The following is a 23,287-nucleotide window of genomic DNA, read 5'->3' as shown; positions in this document are numbered from 1 at the left end:
GTGAGATGACTTTAGGGAATAAATTGATAAGCATAAAGTGCTTTCTGCAACTGGGGGAAAATCCATGCTGGACCCTATTGTTCTCTCACAAATGAAAAGAAGAAAGAATCATAATGCATCTCTCTAGTGAAAGTTGTTTCTGATCTAGATAAGTCACACACTAGCTCAGGTCCACTTCTCTAGTAAGCATTCCAGTACATAAGATTCCTCTGGCTTTATCAGGACAAAGCAAGTATTGAAAAGCTACTGGCATAAGCTAGGCTATTGCTTCGAGTGGAAGGCCTGGCCATGAAGTACCTGGGCATCTTTTCCCATGTTCAGCAGAGATCTGTAACAAATACAGTTTGGAATAACTGAAGAATTTATCCAGTAAGGGTGTTCACACATCCCATTCTATGCAACCCTGATGCATTGACCAGGTGGAATAATGAAATCTGTCACGAGATAGCTGTATGTGGAAGCATGTTGTAGAGAAATACATGGGCACGAGCAGTGGCACGTCGTTCCTCAAACTTCTCTTGGCACAACCTGGAGAAGAGCTGCCATCTTCTCTCAGTATTATCAGATGCTTGTTTTGTGTCCCAAGCAGAGGATTTTCATCCCTGAAGACTATTCAGTAGTACTTCTGTGGCCTGTCTTTGGGTGAGGTTTGCATAAAAGCAGCCTTGAAGTAGGAATCGTGCATCTGCGTTACATGGTGGTTTTCTCATAAACAAAATGTTTTGGAGACAAGACAAACAATGCACAAGCGGCAAAGAAAAAAGTTTGTAAGGATCCTATTAAGAAAGAAACAATGACAAAGAGTAATGTCAGTCCATGAGCTGGAATGAGACCCAGGACGTTGTGGATGCCTTCCTTCTATACGCTTTCCCATATTTACTGATCCCTTGTTTGCTGTCAGAGCTACTCAAACCCAAGACACACTCATCTATGTAGCTGTCTGTTAGCCAAGGGCAGGCGTTTTGCATTCAGCAACCACAACCAGCTGGATTCCAGAACAGGTACACCTGTTGCCTTTCATAGGACGAGAGCTTGAATTTCTTCTTGTGTCTAGACTTCCACTCTGTTGAGGTCTGGCTGCTAGCCGGGTAAGTATTTTGGAGAGCAAAAGTTCTGTATGTTTGGAAAGGGTTTCCAGTATAATTGCTGAATGTGGAAAGTATTCAGATTTCCTATTGTCTCTGTGGAAGGGCAGAGTACGTGTAACAGGCTATGAAAAAGTCCATACTTATCAAAATTAATCAGGTCTTCAACCAGATTTTACTGCGATCTATAAATTAGTTTTGCATCTAGGCTTGCAGTTCGTGCTGTCGTGGAAAGATAGTGTATTCAGGCATCTTCTTTTGTAAGTGTTGCAGCAAAGTCTACAACGGCCTGCAGCATCTGCTGGGTATCTCCTTGGTATTTAGATCTTGGAAGAAATCTTTTTTAGGCTATGTGAGTAGTCAGGTTCTTAATTTCTCAAGTTCTGAAAATTAACAGGGCAATTTGATTCAGTGGTTATTAAGTGGTTATAACTACTTAAATGTGTGAGTAGAAGACAGAAGAAAGCTTGGAGCTAAAAAGTACCTATTTAAAAACTGCTGTTCACACAGAGCTTTACACTGCTCTTCTTGCAAGTTGAGGCTATGCAATTAATCAGTGCTTCTGTTATGTTGATAATCTGTCTGCTTTGCTGTTGTAAATAACATACACTTGCTGGTGGAGTTGCTGACAGCTATTTAGATTTCAGCTTTCAAGAAAGCTATTAACTGTCCGTGTTTGCAGCTTTTAAAAGCATTTACTTCTGAAGTAATTTTTGTGACTAACGTATCTTAAATTCTTCACTGTTTGTTTGTTGTTTGCTTTCTTTACATGTGTATTTCCAAAGTGTGAATGTTTCTAACGGATTTAATTCACCTGAGACTCTAAAGCAGCCCAGTAGCTGTTGCTGAAGATATAACGTCATTTATGATGTTGCTTTCTCTTGCTGGAAAACAGATCATTCTGTAACTCAGCATGTAACCCATGAAACCTTGCACTATGGGGAAGGGTACGCATGTACAGCTCTCATCCTCCCTGCATGGTGCCAGGCAGGTGGGGCTGCCAGGAGCTCTGCAGAGAGCAGGTGGGATAGGTTGCGTGTGCCTTGCTACCCTTGGGCTCTCTTTATGGGGAAGTGAATGTAACTTGACCCATATCAAAGCATCAGCTCTTTGAATATCCCCTTCCATTCCCTTCTTTGGGATGGCCCCCTAGCAGAGCACCAAAAAATCCCTTTGCTCCTCCTTTTTGCATAAACTTTGGTCTTTGTGTACTTTGTAAGAGCCCATTGGAGAGCAGCAGGCCTTTATTCTCTTCAGCCTTCATCACTAGAACATCTTTTATTCCAGGCTCAGCCAAGAGCTGTTGGATGCCCTGCTGGTGGCTGCAGCCCCTGCACCTTGGCCAGTACCGCAGAGCAGTTTGGGCAGCCCGAGCGCAGGATGTGCAAAGGGTCTATTCTGCCTGTGATCCCACAGTAAGCCATGGCCTGTGCCAGGGACATAAAAAGAGATTTTCTGCCTTACTCTGCTGCAATACTACATGAGATGATTCCCCCTCCTGAAATGTTTGTTTTTAGCCCCCGGTGGTAGTTAGAGAAGCGTGTTAAATATCAGACTCCTCAGCCCGCGACCATCTGTTTCTCCCCTAATCGCATGCCACCCCCACGTGCTGCTTGCTTGTCATCACCGCCGGGGTTACAGCAGAAGACAAAAAGCAAGGCGTGTTCCCATGGATAGCTCAGCCACCAGACAGAGCGGGGAAATGTGCTCAGGGGGAGGGGGTGTAATTACGCTAGAAATAGCGGGGTGTTTCCCTGCGACTAAAAGGAAGTAGGCTGCCAGGGACTCCAGGCTTCCACATCTCCCATGGCTCCTGGTGTGCGTGCTCTCTGGCCCCCTCGGCTGCAGCATAACTTCCTTTGTACATCTGCAGCATTACACGGAGAGCAGGCTGTCTTTAGAAGTGCTCAGTCTGCCTACCAAGAAGTGCTTCTGCCAAATTTGTTGCTGGCGGAGTGCCAGCTGTTAGGTACAAAGGGAGTTTGCACACTTGGTGCAAATTAAATAATTTGAAACTCAAATTCTGTTTGTGTCGAATTTAGGTTACTGTTAGGAAGTTTCAGACCAATCTTTTTTTGTTGATGTTGGGTTTTTTTTAGGAAGTGAAGGGATGCACTGAATTCATAATTCTTTCAGAAGGACATAAAATTGTAACAGATGATTTTATTTCACCACTGCTTACCCCAGAAGCAACAGCAACCTCTGTCTTGCTGCTGCAATTGCCTGGAGGGCAGGAGCATAGGGGAGCGTAACTTGCATTCTTTACCGGCGTACAGGGAATCGTGTCACATTTCACTGTATCACAGTAGTGATTTACTTTGTGCTTACTTATTTACTTTTGCCATTGTTTCAGGAACATTTATTTTAGTTTTGCTCTTTTTGAATCTTCACGAGTGTGCTGTCTAGCTGGCTACTTAAATCAAAAGATGTAGTTGTGAGCTGTGATTTCTCTAGCTTTTACCTGTTCTGTCAGTGTCTATCTCAGAAGTACAGCAGTTTTATTAAAAGGAAGAGCTTACATGGACTTGAATCAGCCATGATTCTTTTTAAGAAGCTTGGCTCAGACAATAAGCTGTAAAATTTAGCTAGAAACTGATGTGAAAGATCACCTGCTGGAAGCAGAAGTAGAACAGAATGGAAAGATAAACAGGAGAAGGTGAAACCTATTTTTATTCATGAAAATATACTTGGAACGTAAATGTAAGAGGGAAAGAAAATGTGTTGTATATGTTTCTAAAAGAAAAGTGGGGGGAATTTTCCCCTACGTTTTCGTTCATCCTTAGACAGGAACTGCTTACTATTAGTTATTTGTACAATCTGTTTAAGCTGCTCAAGGTACAGATGTCCTTTGCAACATTTGAAAAATAAATAGTGGGTGTATACAAACTTCAAGTTGAATCACTCTGTGTGTCCACATATACCTCTGAAATTTTCACAGTTACTTCAGTTTTAGATGCGGAAGAGTTTTGTCACTAAGTTACATGAACTGAGACAATCAGACTGAAAGGTAGGGTTTATTTCAACTCATCAATTCAAAGTTTATGTTTGATTTGAGGCTTAATAACCCTCTTCCTTCAGAAGAGGAAAGCGGCTGTACTGGAAAAACCAGAACATCTTTTAGCAGATCTTTTTTAATGAATTTGTTCTTTTGTGATTGATACTGAACTAGTCTTGATTGCCATTAGAATAGAAAATATTAAAATCAAAAGTGTTTTTTTTTTTTTTAACATACGGAACAGCACAAATTCTAATTCATGCATAAGCCTAAAAAGCTTACTTAAAGTCATTAGAGAACAATAGATCCTCTGTGTGCTCATATAGAAGCCTCCCCCTCATACATTTTCTCTTTTCTGACACTATTAGGAGAAATAAAGTACTTAAAAGCTATTTTCAAAACCTGGTTCTCTATTATTTTCCTTTATTTTATGATCCACATATTGCTTCTACTTGATAGCAGAGGGGTCAGTTAAGTGATCTGCAGACAAAAATTCATCTGTTTTTCTACTGCTTTATTTCTGTCTTGCTCGTAGGTCCAAGCTGTGGTCTGCAAGAGCTTCTGTCTTCAAATCAGGAGGCCAGGATTAAACTGGGGTTTTTTTTTTGGTTGTTTTTTTACAGGATATCACTTCTGCTTTTTCAATAAAAGTTTGGTTGTTATGATTTTCCATTAAAATTATATATGCTTTCTCGTTTTTTCTTAGAATTTTTGCTCTTAGCCATTCGCTTTTGCCTCTCCTCTGTGTATTACTTGTTCAACCTCTTTTCAGTGCAGAGCTACCATTTTTTCCAAACGATTTCCTTTTTCACCTAACTGCCCCAGTTCCTTTTTCATTTCCTCTGAAAGAAAACATGAATCCCTCTTATCTGAGTTATTTCAAATCTGATGAAATCTAGTTGTGCTTAGAAGTTTTATATTGTGTTTTCCCATTCCTTGCTTATCTTTCACAGGCTTTATTAGTGTAGGCCTATGTTCCCAGGCCAAATTGAGCATGCAGAAATTGGTCGAGAATTTCATCGCTGGTAATGAACTAATTTGAGGGTCTTTCAAACTACTTTTGGATTCGTGAATTTACAAAATAATCAAGAAGTGCCACTGACCTTCGCAAGTCAATGACAAAAAACTGCAGTTGACTTAATTAGAGAAGAATTTTCCCCCTGGCTCTCAGAATTGAGGAGGTCTGGTGATTTGCTCCTTCATGAATGTCAGACGTTTGTCAGTAAAAGGTTGAGTAAGTAGTAAAAGAGCCTTTAAATGTTATTTTATTTATTGGGAGGAGGGGCAGCTTTTTCAGCACTAGCTTTGTCAGCTGTAAGCATTACGCAATTGCTACTTGTGAGTGTATTTTTTAGGTTGAAGTTCATGAAAGTTGTGGGTTTTTTTAACCTATCCAGTAGTAACTGAGCTTCTAAAGTAAAACGGCTTTGGCAAATTGTTTTTCTTGGAAGTGTTAAGAAATAAAATAGGGAGACGAAGAAAAACATACAGTCATAGTTCATTTTGGATTAATGATTTTGGATGGGAACCAAAATTATCTAACACTTGAAAACGCTAGGAAATCTATTAAGAAGTCATACATCAAGCCTTGCAAAATCCCTACCTCGCTTCAGTTTAACATGTGGTAAGCAATGAGGACGTATATTAACACCCTGTCATTTTGCCTGAATCAGGATTATAGAATTTACTCAACTTACTGTTGAAGCATGGTAATTTTGTTATCATTTATGTATAGATCACAATTGTTGCAGTCACATTTAAATGTGCTGTCTATATCTGGGATAAACGTGGCGTGCTGGATGAGCACATTAGGAAATGTGATAGCCCACTTTGTTTTACCCCTGTTTTACGAGCAGTTTGGCGGCTGTGTTCTCAATGACTATTCAGATGAATTCCAGTCCCCATTCAGCAGCTCAGATAGGTTGATCTTTCCTTTCCCTCATGGTCTTGTAGCTGGACTCAGGAATCTCAGCCTCACCAATTTTTGTTTTGTGTTCTATGTTCTATCGGTGAAAACTTGAATTCTGTGGTTAAAAAGCTAGCCTTCAATTTCTGAGCTCAAAGCACATTACGTCACTGATCTTGAGTTACCAGCGAACATTATCTGAAGCTAGCAATAATTGCCTAACTTTTTACTCCTAGTTCCAAAAAAAGGAAGCTGGAGGATCTGATTTCAGATGCTGAAAACTACATCCTGAGTAGATGAGTGTAATTTTTAAGCGAGCTCGTTGCTCTGGGACATTGCTGCAAAATACAGGGCTTCCAGTAAGATCCAAATCCTGCTGTGGGGAAGCCAAGCCAGTGGCATACCACTGAAGGTTTCATTATGATGTTTAGAATTGCTGCGTAGCATTAGCTGAACTTCATTCTGGGGCCTCAAGTGAGGAACTTTGTCATTTTACTCCATCCGATAGCATTTGCTCCTGTTCTGCTCCTCAGATAAATTGTTGGAAGTTTGGCAATGACAGTTTGCTATTTCAGGCTTATGCTTTGTTTCACAGACTTCTGGTCCTACTAAGATCATAGAAGTAGCATCTCTTAGCATGCCTGGTAACCTCTGTATGGGTTAGCATGGGATGAGGCTAGAGGGTGCTCATGTGCTGCGACAGCAGGGAGTGCGTGGTATGCTTTTGCTTCTAGTTCATTCCCTGTGTGCAGTTACCATCTTGCAGTTTAAGTTATTTTCTTACTTCTTTTTCTTGTAAAGCAAGATCTTAAGTGCATTAACCCAGCAGGTTAAATTTCAATTTATTTTAACTGCATTTCTGTACTTTTCTTTTTTCGTCTTGCTTCATAAATTCCTCTGGGGATAAAGAGGTTACTATTAGGAAGGTTGTTTGCTGAACTCATTACGCTGTGGCTCTTTTCAGTGATGCTGAAATATTTGTCTCTGTTTCAAGCTTTAATAAGGTGACTAAACTATCCTCAACTTGATCAAAAACCTGCAAAGTTTCGTATTTTGTTACTTAAAATGTTTGCCTTGTGGATGAGAGCATCATTGTCACTTTACCTTCTTGTGGGATATTTTGACCTGCTCATCCAAGCCCTTTTGCAAGATTATGCTTTTGAAATTACTATTTGTTAACCAATCTCTTCTGGTATTTTGGACAGGAAGGCATGCATCGTTTTACGGTATGTAGATTAACCAGATCTTTCTTGCCACAATACTGACTGCGTGTTATGTGTGTATTGAGGGGGTTAATGGGGTGCTTGCAAGCTGGATGTGGATTTGCTGGAATGCTTTGAGAATCGATTCTAGCTAATGGAAAAAATGTTTTAGAAGTAAGCTGGTTCACTTCCCACCGTGAACAACAGAGAGTGGAAACAACATTTAATAAACCTTTCAGAAGTAAATCCTCTGATTTTCCCTTTCACTGTCATCTACGTAAGAAATGCCCTCTTTCTTCTCAATGGACAGTGTTTCTTCCTGCAGTGCAGTTGCTGTACTCTGTCAGGTATTAAGAAAAAGTTCTTTATGACTTTGGACAGAAATATTGGAAAAATGCTTTCTGTCCTCTACAATACAAGTTTTCTTGATTTTTGCACATCTTCATTTAAAATGTTGACCAAAGGCTGATGTAAACAACGAACTCAAAGATTATTTCTCAACTATCTGGTTTCCAGTTAATTGAAGAAACTTCAGCTATATGCATCTTCTTTTACAGAGGTGAATGCTGCAAAAAAATCTGTCATAGTTGGATCACGGGATCATGATGCATGTTCTGATTTACCTGTCACTTTCATTTTAAAAATTAAGGCAGCCACATGAATTTGTGAACTTAACTTCTTACTTGACAAAATAATACATAATTACATTTGTTGATTACTATCTAGTTCTCTAGTTCTACAGTAATGTTTTCGCATTGCCAATTAAGATATACAGACTTAAGGAAGAAGGTTTTTTTTTTTTTTTAATTGATAAACCTCACAAAAAAAGATAATCCCTATTCCATTCTGCATTTGAGAGTAGGCATGATCTTGCATGCAGGGCATGTTGGTTGTGAGCCATGAACAGTCTTTATGAAACCTGAAAAAGATTTGTGAAAACAGCCTCTAATAAAAATCACACATGCTTCATAAAACACTGCTTGATAGATATCACTTGCACCATTAAGAACTAAACGACAAAGGATGTAATTTCAGTTCTGGCATGCAATATTAATCGAAAGCCTTTAAAGCATCTTGCTGATGGGAACTATGACAACATGACATTGAAGAATTACGGACTAGAGACATCTATCTTAATCAGATTTTCAAAGTAAATGCCATAAAATAGAAAGTTATTTTATCTATTTTCACAGGGTCACATCATATGTGGTAGATAGCTTTTTAGCTTGTTTATTCTAAAAATACCAGAGACAAAGAAAAATCTCTTTTCCAAGTAAGCTTAAAGTTCATTTCATAAACTTCACATTTTTGTGAAAAGATACTTGATAGGTATTGAGAAGGTTGTTGGAAACTGAAGGCTTCTCTTTGCTACAGTAAGATTTCTGAAACATTATGAAGAACTGAATTCTAAAAGATAGGGGAGTGTGCACGGATAATATCAGTCTGAAGTTGTTGAAGGGAAATACTTTGCTAAATGGAAGCAAGGTGGAAAGACAAAATTACAGGTGTACGTGTGACCTGAAGTAGTACTCCTGCAGATAGCATGTCAGAATAATTTAGCTGAAAGAGAATGGCAAAAATATTTTTCTTCCTTTTCTAAAGACTGCATTTTTATACTTTATATTCACAATATATTTCTGTTCTCCACTGTATGTTTAAGTGGTAAAAGACAACTCCCATACATGATGTGGGAAATTATCAACACATCTTGTGGTTGGAAATATCGATGTTGCGTGTTCAAGACTGTCCTACCACCCTTCAGGAAGCCCTCTGTACTCCCCTCATCATTTGGTAGATCTTTGGCAGATACTTAACTCATGTGCACTGTTTGAGTTTCTCTGCAGTCAAAGAAGTCTTTCCTTTTACAGCAGAAATCTTTATTTCTCTTTAAAAAGTAAAATAATGCTTAGGTTTAAAAGAAAAAAAAAAGTGTCTTGTGCATAGCAATGTTCAGGTTTTCTTTATTTCTTCCAAGCTTAAGATGCATGAAGAAGGCAATGCAATCTTTGGGAGCACATCCTACAGTTGGATTTGCTGGTAGTTTCTCATTCCCAGGTAGCCTGACAGGTTGTCAGACTCTACAGGCAATGTACTGACGGGGAGACAAACATTGGCCTGCTTTGATCAACCTACTTGTATGACTTTTTCCCATCTTATATTATAATGGTATACACACTTGCACACAAGATACAGATGCATATCTTGATCAAAGTGTCCTTGTCTCTTCTTCGCATTCTCATCAATGCGGAGCTAGTACAGAAGAGAGCGCTTCAAGAGGTGAGCAGCAGTGGTGGGTTAATGCTGTTTTTCATTTGTGTGTCCATTAGTTGTAAAAGAAGCAGGAAAGGATAGTGCAGACTGATGGTACAGCAAAATGAAAGGGCTCTCTTGTGGTGGCTGGCACTGTGTCACCTCATTCCTTGGCTTCAGTCTACGGCTTGGCTTCTTAAAGCAGTTGGCAGGGCAAAGCCTGTTTGGACATCAATAAGAATAAACAGATACTTGTGATCAACCACAAAATGACTGCATATGGTGGGTAACCTTGGATTGCTACTCTAGCTTGTAGCAAATGACCAGAAAAGGAACTTTGACTCTTGCATGCCCTGGCAGTGGAAGTACATGGAAGCAGCAATTCCTTCAAAAGGCAGATCTGCCTAATTGCAAATGAGCTCCTAAACCTCTAAATTTTTTATTTCATTAATTTTTTCTCTAAACCTCCAATTTTGTTTCATTAATTAAAGAGGGTTTCTCATAAAGGGTACTTCTAGACCAAAGAGCTCTGCAGCAAGTGGTTGGGTACCTTGCAGGAGCGGTGCAGGAGGGAGCTTGTCAACCCCCTCCATCAGCAGGGAAATCCTGCCTCTGGGAGCTCTAGGAACAATGCAGCTGCAACATCCACACTCTTCTGTTTGCAGTTATTCCCAAGGTAAATCTCACTTCCGTTTATAGTACTTTGGGAGATATATCCCTTTGCTAGTTAGGCAAATTCTGAGTCCAACAAAGCATTGGGTTGGTTTTTTTTGTTGTGGGTTCGGTTTTTTTTTTCTTTGAGGAAATTGTGCCAGTACTTATGGAAATTACTTCTGATTGCTTGCAATCAGCAGCTAGCAAACCTGTGGCCAGTGACCTGGAAATAAAGGATTATCTTTCTTTATCAGTTTTCTAGGGCAGCTACTTACTTAGTGTGTATTGTGGATATATGTTCTACCCTGGAAGGAAATCTTCTAAAGAGAGAGGAGAGAAGAAAAAGAAAGCTTATTAGAAAGAACTGGCGCTCTCACAAACATAGATACTCAATTGCATTCTGTTCACATTCGAAATGTTTATATCGTAATGGATGTCTTTGCTTTTGTGTTTGTCATGGAAACTCAAAGTTAATGTTAATTATACACTATTAAGAATCCTCATCCTTATCAAATGGAAATCACCTCTTTTTCCTAGATGAGTAGCTGGCTGACAGGTCTCAGCGATCTGTCTGTTACAGAAAGGCTAGCACATTAAATGTGCAACAAATTACTTTTTCGTGAAGCCTCAGTCTGCTTTTCTCTTTCTGAATTAACCCTTCTCCTCCAAATGGCAGATACTTTAAATGCCTCTCTCTCTCTCCTCACTTTTTACTTTTGCACAGGCATTCTTCTATGTTCTTTTGTGTGCTGTTTGAATTCAGTAACAATTAAATAATAAAATTAATGAAATGTAAATTACTTTTTGGAAAAGAAAAGAGAAAAAGTTATTGAGAAAGGCTGACGAGTATGTATAATTTACTTCTACAATTGAAATGGCTGCTTTGCTTCAGTGTTGCTCCCAAGGGTAAATAACAATTTTAATATGTTTTGAAAAATTCATAGAACTGTAGTAAGACAGCTTTCCACTCGATTTCTTATGATTTCTCCAAGTTGTGTACGTATGTTGACAAGCATAATTATCTGATGTTACCTTATGCTGCAAATGCCTTAAAAATGAGAGGGCTTTTTGGTAGTACCTGGACAACTTGAATGCACAAGCTGGTTGCTGGGCCAATTTACATTTGTTCCTTTCTGCAGAAATCTCTGGAAGATGAATGGGGTTGCTCTACAGTCGTTAAAGTCTAGACAGAACAAGAAAGTTCTAATTAAAACTTACTGTTTTCAGACAGAAGCACACCATTACCTGTACATGCTTAGTTTTGGAGTAAACCAGCCATTTCCATTGAGATTATGTCAGTGGAGATACCATTTAAAATCCAATTTAAAGCAAAGCAACTGTAACTTTCTGCAATACCTTTTAAGTATTTCAACACAATCGTGATTTAGCAGATTTGAATGATCTGTCTTCTTCCTGACACTGAGAAGGCAATTCCTAGTAAGTGGTTTGTAGCGAGGGCCCTGGCCAAGTCCCCATGCTTCCTGTTTTTCCCCTAACCAGGAGAAGGCTTCTTTTTAGGATTCATGTTTTCCAACACGCTGACTAGTAGAGAGGAAGAGGGAGTTGTCGGGTCTCCATGCTGACTATTATAGCATGTGCAGAAGTATTTTTGCCAGTCATTGGTGCTGTAGAGCTCAGAAGGCATGCGTCTAACCCATGAAACTCTCACTGTCTGTATCAATTCTCTAATTTAATTATGATAAGCAAAAATCCAGTGCTTTTCAGTGTGCTGTACTGGCTTCTCAGGAGACTTGAAAGAACCACTCAACATCTAAGCCTCAGTTTCCCTGCATGTGCAATGAGAATGTTTTCATTAACATCACAGTGATGTTGAGAGGCTTAGTTACTGTGTAAAACCCTAGTAGCTTTGTGTAAAAGCTGCAATAATGCTGAAAGCAGTTCTTTAGCTATTAACTCCATAAAAGAGGAGCATAACAAAAGGGAACCTGGCTCAGGCTTAAGAATAGCATTCAAAACGAGACTGGTGTGATGCTTGTCTCTTCTTCAGAAATCAGTAAGATTGACATATCTGTTAAAATTGTGCAGCGTTGAAAAAAACAGTGGATTCAGGGAATCTGGCAAGTGGAAGAAAAGATCGAAAGAGCAGTCCTCAGTGATCTCTCATTCAGATTGACAACACAGGACTGAGGAAATTCAGAGGAATATAGATTGTAGCTCTATTGACTTACAGGAAAATCTAACCTTGTTAGGCTCAATTCTGCCTGTGGCTCTTATACAATTAGAAGAAGCATACATCATTGCAAATTCTGCTGGCGTTTCTGATTCTTTGTAGGCTCAAGATTCCCTGCCAATTGAACTTGCCCTCAGACACTAGAAAATGTCACCTAGCAGCATCCTATGGAGCGAGACAGCACTTTCCAGGTCATGTGGTCTTCGCAAAGAAGCACTTGCTAAGCTCTTCTTGTTGGCTTCTAGCCTGCGCCTTATGGTTACAAGCCCATCCCCCAGACTCCTAATTTATTTTATATACCACACTGTAATTTCAGTGTCAGAAATGTTTATATGTTATAAAGCAGAAGGGCTTTGTAGATTCATAGTAAGTGTCTGGGGGAAATAATCATAACCCTAAACAGAGGCCTGAGTAGCTGGCCTCCGGGCTGAGGAACACAGTCTGAGTCCTCCAACATGTAATCTGTGTACTTTCTAGAGCTAAATATTTCTTCAGAAAGGGCATAAATAACTCTTAACCTGCCCGTTCCTCCCTAATAGTAGAGGGAAGGTCTATCTGTGATACTCTGCATATGGCTATCCTCTTGCTTTTACTCTTCTGTGGAGAGTAACATTAGTTTTGCTTCCTTTTGAGCAGAAGATGTTGCTAGGTCTTCAGTGCTAAATTGTAGTGAGAGAGATTAAGAGAGTGATTTTTCAGCTGGGATTTTAAATGAGATAAGACATCGAAGAAGAGGAATGCCAGAATAACAATATGCACAGTAGGAGCTGGACAGAGGAGGTCCTGGCAATGCTTTTCAACAAGGCTTGGCAAGTAAGAGGGTCAAAAAGAGAAATAACAAAGAGAAGTTTCCATAGAACCATTTTCATTAATTAGTTTCTATGTTTGAAAGTAAACAAATGAAAAGGATTTCCTTTCATTTGTATTTTTTTCCTGTCTTGTAATTAATCTTTTATATGAACATAAAGTTACACAAGTACATGCCTCTTTTTACGGATGTGTACTTCTATACATTTGTATTACACGCATGCTCCTACATATTTATTGCTAAGATAGGGACAGTTAATCTTTCACCAGCAGATAAATAGATTGTAATTTAAACACGATCAAATGTCAAGTAGGCATGGGCCAAAAAATTTCTGTGAAGTGTTGGTCTATTACATTACCCTTTAACTGGTCTATTGAAATGTGGGATTCAGACCCTTGCAGTGACACCCATTGTGTTGGTGTTGGTAATGACAAAGCTGATCTGTTGTATCCTTCCCAGTTGAACATTTTTTTGTGACTGTGTTAGGGTTCTTGTGTTGAAAACTTCATTGGCTAAGTAAATTATTTCTGTAAGAGTCAGCATTGCTGTTGCTGGTGACAAACATCACATGTATCACAGAGGAAAACTGGAAAGGAAAGAGGGCTTCCTGGAAAAGGAGTGATTCCAAAGGCTATGCATTCTGTTTAAGTTCAACATGTCTATTCCCTATCCTTCTTAAAACTTCTGTTCACAGCATGAGAAACTACTAGCTGTAAATGTATTTTATAATAGTCACCCACGAGTTACTGAAAACATCTGCTTGAACAGAGATACTTTCTGCACAGCTGCATTATTGGTTTGGTAACAATTTGCAGTCATAGCTAGTTGGAAATAGGGGATCCCTTACGAAGATCAAACAACTTATTTCCTGCTTTCACATGAAAGCATTTACACTGTGAGCTAAGTGCATGTCTTATACCTTCTGCTTTGTTGCAAACTTGCATTTATATTACTATGTTTTACTACATTGCTTTAGGAAATAATAGGTTGCAATTTTAATTCCATCTTGTTAAGTGTTACATTTTTAAGTGTCATCAGTCATCTCTAAATGATTGCAAATGAAGTGTCCTGACATTCTTTTTGCGTTCTTTGTGTAATATGGCAAGGTTTGTCTTCAACTGATGATTTATTACCTGCTGATTACACAGAACAGATTGTTAGAACATAACATTGTTGGAGGTACTTGATTTTGTACTTGACTTGGGCTTTGTTGTTCTTTGAGGTTTTTCTTTCAAGCTTTATGGGTGCTGGGTGCTTTGGTTAAGTTAAAAAATATTTCCTCTGCTGTTTAGACGCCTGACTCTCTGATCACCTGTGACGTACTCCAGAGTGGAGTTCTATTACATAGTGTGAAATTGGAAAATCTGTTCTGTGTGTGTTCTAATGGATGTGACGGTCATTAAGTATATGAGTCTTCTGACGTTGTAATCAGATGTGATTCAGTCTGTTAAATATCCATGAAGCAACATCTGCTTCACAGAGTGACCTTCTGCTAAAGAATACTTAGCATCTATTAGCAGATCATAGTGCAGAGCTGCCTTATTTGGAATGCACTAAACTAGAGTAGTCTACTGCTGTTTAGCAACTAGCTTGTAATAATTTATTGCAGTTAAATAAAGCTTAAAAAACTCCATTAAATAATTACAGGGATTATATGCATTTCGAAAACCTTTGTGTTCTACTGAAATTACCCATTTAATTTCAGGGTTGGTTTGTTTAAAAAAAAAAAAAAGCTGAAATCTAAAGGCGCATTAGGGGATCTGTCAGATGCTGTTTTCCGTAGGTGTTAATAAAACCAGATTTAAAAAAAAACTGAAAAAAAAAAACCAAAAAAAAATGAAACAAATTAAAACCAAAAGCAATTTTACCATCTGTTGTATATTAATTAGAACTTTGTGTATCAAGGGTAAACTCTCTCTTGAAGAATGTCACTGAATGTCTGCTAATAAAATAATATGCAAATATATTAGATGATAGGATCATATTGAATTTCACATTCTGCTTTGGATGTAGCAACTGCTGAGACGCTGTGTAACGAACTTTTAATTTTCTTTCTTCTTAGAACAACCTCCAAATAACCAAGGCCAGTCGACCCTGCAGCCTTTGCCACCTTCTCACAAGCAACATTCAGCACAGCATCACCCATCCATCACCTCACTTAACAGAAACTCACTGACAAATAGGAGGAATCAGAGTCCGGCCCCGCCGGCTGCTTTGCCCGCCGAGCTGCAAACCACACCTGAGTCAGTCCAGCTGCAGGACAGCTGGGTCCTTGGCAGTAATGCGCCACTGGAAAGCAGGTAATTACTTAGGTACTACTACAGACTGGCATTTCTAAAGAAAACATTTAACTTGAAAGATAGCCAGCAGCTAATACTTCCCCTTATTCAGCAAATAATGCTGAAAACTTTTCAGTGTTAAAAAACTGTCCTCGCTCCAAAATCCACAATGCCACTATGATGTTTATGGCACAGTAATTGGGTGCAGAGAGTATCTTAATTTTTTCAGATGAGCGTTTTCTTTCCTGTTCATCATTTGTGACTCTTGACTGTTTGAAGAAATGTCTTGTTTTGCTTGCCAGAAGTGTTGTGTGTTAAATATACGCTGTCGTACACGTCAGATGTGAATGAACTTTCAGTAGCGCTTTTTAACTCGAGTACTTGGTAGCTTTCAAGAAATAGCCATGTGAGACAGATGTTTTCTAAACTCATCTAGGGTTTGATGTGACCAAAGAATCGCTCCATTCTGCTATGATGATTAATTTGTTCCCATTCTTTTTGTCTTTTAGAATTCATAGCTGGCTCTAGGAAGGGAGCAACTAATATAAATGGTGACATGAGCTTCTATAGATGCAGAATGATGTATGATGCAGAATGATCTATTAAAAAAAAAAAAAAAGAATTATAGGGCTTACTGGCACAGAGCTGAATTTACCTACAGTGATTAATTAATACTCATGAAACAGTCAATCGGCGCTAATTTTTTATTAGCATAAGCCATAATATTCCAATTTAGTCATCAGACTTAACATTTACAACTATATTGAAGCTGACAGTAATTCCTGAAAATATTTATAAAATCCCTTTAGTTCATTCTTCGAATCCTTTTAGCTTATGATTTGCAGTGAAGTAATAATAGTCCAACTGATTTTGAGTACGTCAGAGCATACATGACCTCAAGATTTTCTGTTAGGTTGTTTTATCCCTATGGAAGTTTCAAGCAACTCTTGTTTGGGACATAGTTTAGCTCCCCAAACTTAAATGCTACTATACTGCTTATGGTGCTTGGGGACTGTGGAACAGGATTCATCTGAAGGGATTTCATCATCATATTCAGATAATTTAGTACATTGGGAAAATGTTCAGGATTTTTTTAGAGCAAGAGTTTGTAGGGCAAAAGACTATTAAGATGGTGGATGATTTCAGGACACTTGGTTGATCTTCTGTAGACGGATAAGATCTTTGATATTTGCTTTCATTGCCATATCTATTTTCACTGGTTTTATAAATGTACTTGAATGAGAATACCACTTCCAGTCTGGATTAAGTATTTTTTTGTCAAATAGATACTTTTAATTTTTTAAACATTCCTGATGAGAAGCTAAGGGTGTTTGAATGTTCGTGTTTTGAACACTTGTACCTGAGTTGAAATGTGAAAGTTTCACATTAAAACTGACACAGCTTTATTGCAGTTTCTCTAATAGTATCACTTGGTTGGAAAGTCTGAGGTGAAGAACTTGTCATTGATTTTTCTCTTTTTGGTTGAAGTTCCCTACTGAGAGCGATACTTAGTCTCAATTTCAACTATATTAACAACTTTGTGATAGGTTTCTTCCTTCATCCATTTCTCAGCCTAAAAGAAAGTTTATTTCATCCTTGGCAGTATTTTAGCTTATGCCCATACTCAGCTCTTCTTTTTTTTTTTTTTTTTATCTTACTTAGATGACTGTCATTTAGAGCTACAGAATGTGAATGTCAGCATATATACATAGCTATCTTTCTCTCTCTATAGGCTCATATTGGTGATGGGTGGCATAAAAATGAAATACAGCTTGCTGTTGCATATAGCTGGATAGTGAATAGGATGTTTTTGTACATGCAGGTGAGGAGGATGTATTTGCAGAACCTGAGGGAGGTTTCAGTCCCGATGATTTTGTGGTAGTAAAAAAGGTGACTTTCAAGATATATATTCTATAACATTGCTTTCAGTTGTATGTTTGATAGAATATGCTACGATTTGGTTCTGCATAGTGTTAATACTTTTGTGTAAAGCATTGCTGTTAGTCTGTAAATGAATGAACTGTAAGCTGGTAGATTAATGAATTCCAATCAAAATTCTAGTTTTTTTTTAATAGAAAAAGAAATTTTTCATAAAATTTTAAGGTGGTCTGAAAGCACAGCTTGAATTGTGTGCTTCTTGCACATTCTTCATTGATGCCATCTTTAAATGACAGCAAGCTTATGCAGCAGTGACAAAAATTGACCTCTCTCTACTGAGGCTGAGCACTGCTCCAAAGGTAATGCCTGCTATTTTAATATGTTGGCCCACAACATCAGTGGCAGATGTTGGTAGTACGACAGTAGAGGTTGAACCTTCCCACCAGTATTCCATTGCGTTTTGATGTTGTGTGACAGGTGGCAGCAGAGGAAGTGCATATGAAGCAAAGGGGTGGAATTGAATTCCTCTGTGCAGAAAAAATGGCACCCACTGACATTCATCAATGCTTCCTGAACATATGTGGAGACCAAGCATTGGTTGTGAGCACAGTGAGGCGGTGCATTTCAGCAGTAGCGATAGAGGCAGTAGATCATCTCTGCTGGTGCAGATTGTTAGGAGCATGGCATACAGGATCCTGTTCATCACTGGCAAAAATGCGTAACTGATGATGGTGACTGTGTTGACAAATAGCATTTCGTAGGTGAGAATTTGTACTGTCAAGTAGTGTTATTGTGTTCTTTGTATCAGTTGTCATTTCCATGGAAATAATTAGGATACGTTACTTTCAGAGCAATCTATGTAAAATCAACTTTTGGAAACACAAAAAAAAAAGAAAAAAAAGCAAGGAAGAAAGAAAATATTTCCCGATGGTTTTCTCTGACTTCTTGCAAGTTGCAGGACATTTCTATTGGACATTTAACATCCTTTACTATTTGCCTATTTCCCAACTTGCTGCAAGTTAGGTTCAGCTGGGGAAACGAGCACCATTTAACAATAGTTACTTGTGGAGGAATATAAAGCAGGAATATATTGAATAGCTTCACATTTTGTTCTTTGAATTATACGTTGGACAGCCAAAATCATGCAAATGCATGAATAGTTCCTAGGGATCTGTATATTATAAATGACAAGTAATTAAACATTAGTATATGTTTTTTTACTTTGGTCTTTAAAATTTAGTACTGTATTCTTTAGATTTAGCACTTCTATTCTTCTATACTTCTATTATTCTATACTTATATTCTTTAGATTTAATACTGTACTCTCAAGCATCAGGATCATTCCGTACATTTTCATGGGTTTTCATTCTAGTAGAATCTAAATGACTGAAATTTAAGAATGATTAGTAATTCACTTCTTTAGATGCTTTCTTTGTTAAATCTTTGTAGAATTTTTCTGATGTACTATCAATTACATAAGCTAGAAATGAGCAGGGGAAGAGTATGTAATCAATTTGTTTATAAAATCATGCTAGTATAATCTCTTAGGCAATATTATTAATTTTAGACAATGAATATCTAAGATAAATTGTCAGCAGGGGAAGCTTTACATATTCCAGCCCAGAAATAAATCTGAGAATATTACACAAATTTAGTCAGAACCTGTGCTGAAGTGTGTGTGAACTTTGTGTTCTCTTGCTTGATTTGCTGTGTAACATAACTAGTATTAAGAAAGAATACTGTTTTATATGATGGATTGAGAATGTTTAATGGAAATTATTGAAGAAACTAAGTTGTTTTCTCACAGTTCATACTGATATCACGTAATCTTCTCTTGCCCCTAATTTAGTCTTAAAAGTAGAATAGGTAGAAGCATAACTACATTCAGTTTTCTGCTAATTTTACTGAGAAGAAAGATGGAAAAGTCTGAAAAAATACTTGATGACTGGAAAACAGCTCAGCATTTTGAAGCATGAAGTTAGGTTACTAGATTACCTCAGAGGTGACACAAGCAAAACAAATTCTAGCATGTGCTACTTCAGAAATGTTTTGCAAGCTTCATCCAAACTCCATTTTAGCATGCAGAGATTTTAGGAGCTCCTAAGGTGTGATGAGCGCTGAACAACCACGTGTCTTTGTTGGGGTGGACTGCCAATGAAGCTAACACCTTCAATATTGATTAAGGTGTGGAAAGAGTTTTAATAGTTTCCAGGGTACCCTTAAATCAATTTGTGTAAAGCCTGATTGATTTTCTGCAAAACCACAGTAGTGCTGGAAGTTAAAGTCTGCTCAAAGCAGCTGTTTTATGCATTCCACCCACTAAAACAGTGTCCAGCTTAATCAAATTCAAAATTGTTTCATCCTGTAAGTTGCAGGCTTTCACACATGGACTTGATTAAAGATGTAATTTATATTGAAAATGAGTGGTACATACTAAAAGCAAAGTTTGGGAAAGGAGTTCAAGTCCTGCTCATCTGAAGACCTTGAGTATTGTTTTGGCCATGCCATATTGCCAACCTGCGAAGGTAGAAAATGGTTTTTCATTTTACTTGAGTTGCTGAGAGAATGAATGCATTTTTAAAGACTGAAATGCCATAACTGTGGAGACAGTAAATAACACAAACTTGAAATGTTATTCAAGACGATCAACTAGTATCGTTTCCAAAGTCTTAAGTTGAACAAAAAAAGCTGTTTCCATGTGACAAATTTCTTGTACAGTCAAGATGCTTACCAAGCATCTGTATTTGAATCCAAGCACACTGGCCCCATATGCTTATAAGCTACCACAGTGTGAGTAATCTGTTGCTTGAGATTTCTGCTTGATGTCTCTGGCATCCTTCTGACACATGAATCCTATTCTGTCACCACGAGGACTTGCAATTTGAGCACGCTGCCTTTTTTGTCCAGTGTCCTAGGCAAGTACCAGAAGGACAGATTTCAGTGCTATTTGCACAGAATTCTTTGAGCTAGTCATTTCTCTCTTCAGAGAGGTGCAATTGTTGAAGCAAGCATGGATGCAAATTTAGGAAGAATTCCAGAACTAATCTTTTCATTGTTTAAGTAATAAATATGCAGTCCACAGCAGTAATTGTGCCTAGTCATGTGGATACACTTTCATTTCTCACCATTACCTGAGAGAGTTAATGTCTGTGGTGTGTCCTTTCCTTGCCTTGCTGCTGTGGGGCACCATGTGAAGAACATGAGATCTCCACTCAATGTCGGCTGTCCCTCAGCATGTTTTCTGACTGACTGGCTGTGCATTTGTGCATTTTATAGTCTCTGTTCTATTTCACTGCTTTATCTCTGGTCAAGCCTCATCAAGTAAGCATTCTCCAACTATGTACTGCTTAGTCCTGCCTGTCTTGCTCTTGGTAGCAGCCAGGAATTTGATACCAGGTCTTCACAGAAATAGGGGATCACCAGTGGGCAGTGTCCCCCTAACAGTAGCCTTGTAATAAACCCTGTGTCAGCATGTAGTTCCAAGGACAGTCCGGAAGGCAGATAAGTCCTGCATTCAAAATGCAGTTGCAGTTTTTTACAACAATGGGAAGAGAAAGTTATTTAACAGAATTAGTGAATTCTTTTTGTGGGATCATCCCATTCATTAATTTGAAATTGCCACTCTAATTTCATCTTTTTGTATCTTTGTATGTAGAGAATTAGGAAATCAAGCAGTCCTTGCAAATGGTCATGACAACGTTATAGAGATGGATGTGTTTTCTCCAACATATCACGATAGCAGTTATGGGTATGTGACTCTAAGCGTTTGCATGATGCTAACTGTTGCCACAGAAGGCAAAATGTGATTTTTAAAGTCTGTTTATGGTGGTCAAAAAAAACCCAAACATCTGGAATAACCTTCCTCATATCTGTATCTTTTTAGTTGTTTTTTTTATTATACTTTAAATAATTTTCATACAGATTCATAGTAAATAAAAATTGATAAATTTTGACTGCCAAATCTAGTCACTTTCACTTAAGAAAACAGAAGGGCAGTGGAGGTCGTATTAGTTCTCTGTGTCCTGATTCTGCAAGCTGTTGCAAACTGTTTGCATGCTTTTCCATTTGCCTGATCTGATCCTTCGTTTGTAACAACATCCTATTTAGCAAATGTTCATGTTAGAAATATTGTGGCGTACTATTGTAGCATAGGCAATGACCAACTGAAGGGTTGTTTTTTTAAATAGAATTAGGCATTTCATCTGAAAGACTTGGTTTGAAATTTGGACTATTGATTAATAGATATAGATATGTAGACAGGTACTGCTGATAGTAGATATAAAAAAAAAAAAAAAAGAGAATTCCATATAACATATATACATTTTAGTTCATTTAAATCAAATTTGTATTATATAACAGTTCCATGTCTACTTATTTTTTCATTAATATCTGTCCTCTATTCAAACTGCAATTTGTTTGTCTTCTAACAAATCAGTATACATGGTTTCTGATCCAAAAAAAAAAAAAAAAAAAAAAAAAAAAAAGAACCCTGACAAAGCAATGTAATTGCTGGTGAATTCCAGCCTGCTGATCATCACAGTGTGTTCAGTTTCAGAAACAAATTTTTAATCATATATTTGCCTTCTTTTTTCTTCAATGGTAGGATAAAAATTAAGACTTTGTCCAAAGTCTGTTTTGCTAATTTTATATCTTAAAATATAAAAAAGGTGAGATACTATTTGATTGAATTGAGGATTTCTGCATTGACTTGCTAGTAATTAATCTGTAAGATCTATTGACACTGTACATCTGCTTCACGTTCCAAAAAAACTCTTAAAATTTCCCTCAGATACAAATTGAAATCAGCTGCAGTAAGAGAGTTGTGTGTTTAAATTCAGTTAGGTAATAATTTTCAGCAAACTGAAAGATACTGCAAATGTTTGCAGGAAGACTCAATTTTTTTTGTTGACTAAAAATATTACGCGTACTGTATCTAAAAATAATAATAATAATAATAATAAAAACAGAAACCAGAAGCCAAATATCGCTGTTCCCTGTAGATCAGTGCCTTAGAATACTGATTTGGATGTGTAATTGCTGAAGCAAATTTAATGGAAACATACCTGGTTTATGCTTTATACGTTTGCAATGGAACCACCAAATGCAGGTATTTTGGCAAATGGAGACTATATTACATGAAATTCTTGTTGGTTGGTGCTAGTTCAGGTAGCGGTACAATGAAATTTATCTTGTTTGTAATCCCTTCCCTTTGAAAATTATGCTAGCAGGGATCATTTCATGGCGTGAAAGTTGTCCAGAGATAATAACACATCCGTTCCAACGCATAATAGATTTGAAACTGCAGTATGCTTTCAGCATGAAGATTCAGTTTATCAATCTCACTAACACACTGTGTCACAGCTAGAATCATTATATATTTGTTTCTGTGCTTTCATGTCATGTGTGTGTGTTACATTATGGTATAGTGTTTCTTAGTTTGTATGAGAGAGTTACAGAGAGAATATTAATCTAATAAATTTGACAATTTTAGTGTTAATAATGATAATAGGAAAAGAGATTTTGCATAGAAATTCCAATAATTCATATGCCTAGATCTTAGGAGTAGTTGTTTATAGCTTTGAGATATTCGTATTTGTGCACTATGCATTAATTATCGTAAGTCAGCCAGAAATCTCACGTTACTTTAATGGTATGTATTGTTGGCTTTCCTTAGTATGGCCACTCTTTTCCCTAATGTGTAAATATGTTTGTATGCGTCTTAACAAATCAGCTTAGTTTGCAGTAAAGAGCCTGATTTTCTTTTACCTATCATTTCTCTGAGTTACCAAGGTATCCTATTAGAATCTGGGAGAAGAAAAAGAGATGCTCTATCAGTGAATGACTGTATTTAGATCTCTTGCAGAATCTAGATAAATCCTTTATATTTCCGGTCATACGTAGAATTACTTTATCTGCTGAAAGTTTAATTTTTTACAAGGATAGGATATGAAAACCTGTTGTACTCGAGAGCCTTATTTCCAGGGATTAGAAAGACTGGGGGATATGGAGGATGTTCAGGGAGTTCGGTTTAAAAAAGGT

The 23,287-nt window shown here is 37.7% G+C and overlaps 1 protein-coding gene across 21 annotated transcripts in view; it reads left to right on the top strand.

Moving 5' to 3' along the window:
* TENM3 (teneurin transmembrane protein 3) overlaps positions 1-23,287 on the top strand; it is a 1,287,844-nt gene that overhangs the window by 1,136,961 nt on the left and 127,596 nt on the right. For 13 of the 21 annotated variants that reach the window (XM_046940097.1, XM_046940098.1, XM_046940100.1 and 10 more), the window contains 2 exons: positions 15,154-15,391; positions 20,904-20,996. The exons of 1 other annotated variant lie outside the window; for it this stretch is intronic. In XM_046940097.1, the coding sequence (XP_046796053.1) occupies positions 15,154-15,391; positions 20,904-20,996 (331 nt within the window). The remainder of the gene's footprint in view (positions 1-15,153; positions 15,392-20,903; positions 20,997-23,287) is intronic. 7 more of the 21 variants (XM_046940110.1, XM_046940107.1, XM_046940112.1 and 4 more) reach the window with 1 other exon arrangement.

Source organism: Gallus gallus, chromosome 4 (genome assembly GCF_016699485.2).
Source record: "Gallus gallus isolate bGalGal1 chromosome 4, bGalGal1.mat.broiler.GRCg7b, whole genome shotgun sequence".
Taxonomy (NCBI): domain Eukaryota; kingdom Metazoa; phylum Chordata; class Aves; order Galliformes; family Phasianidae; genus Gallus; species Gallus gallus.
Note: the sequence above shows the minus strand (reverse complement) of the source record. Positions and strands in the feature narration are given on the sequence as shown.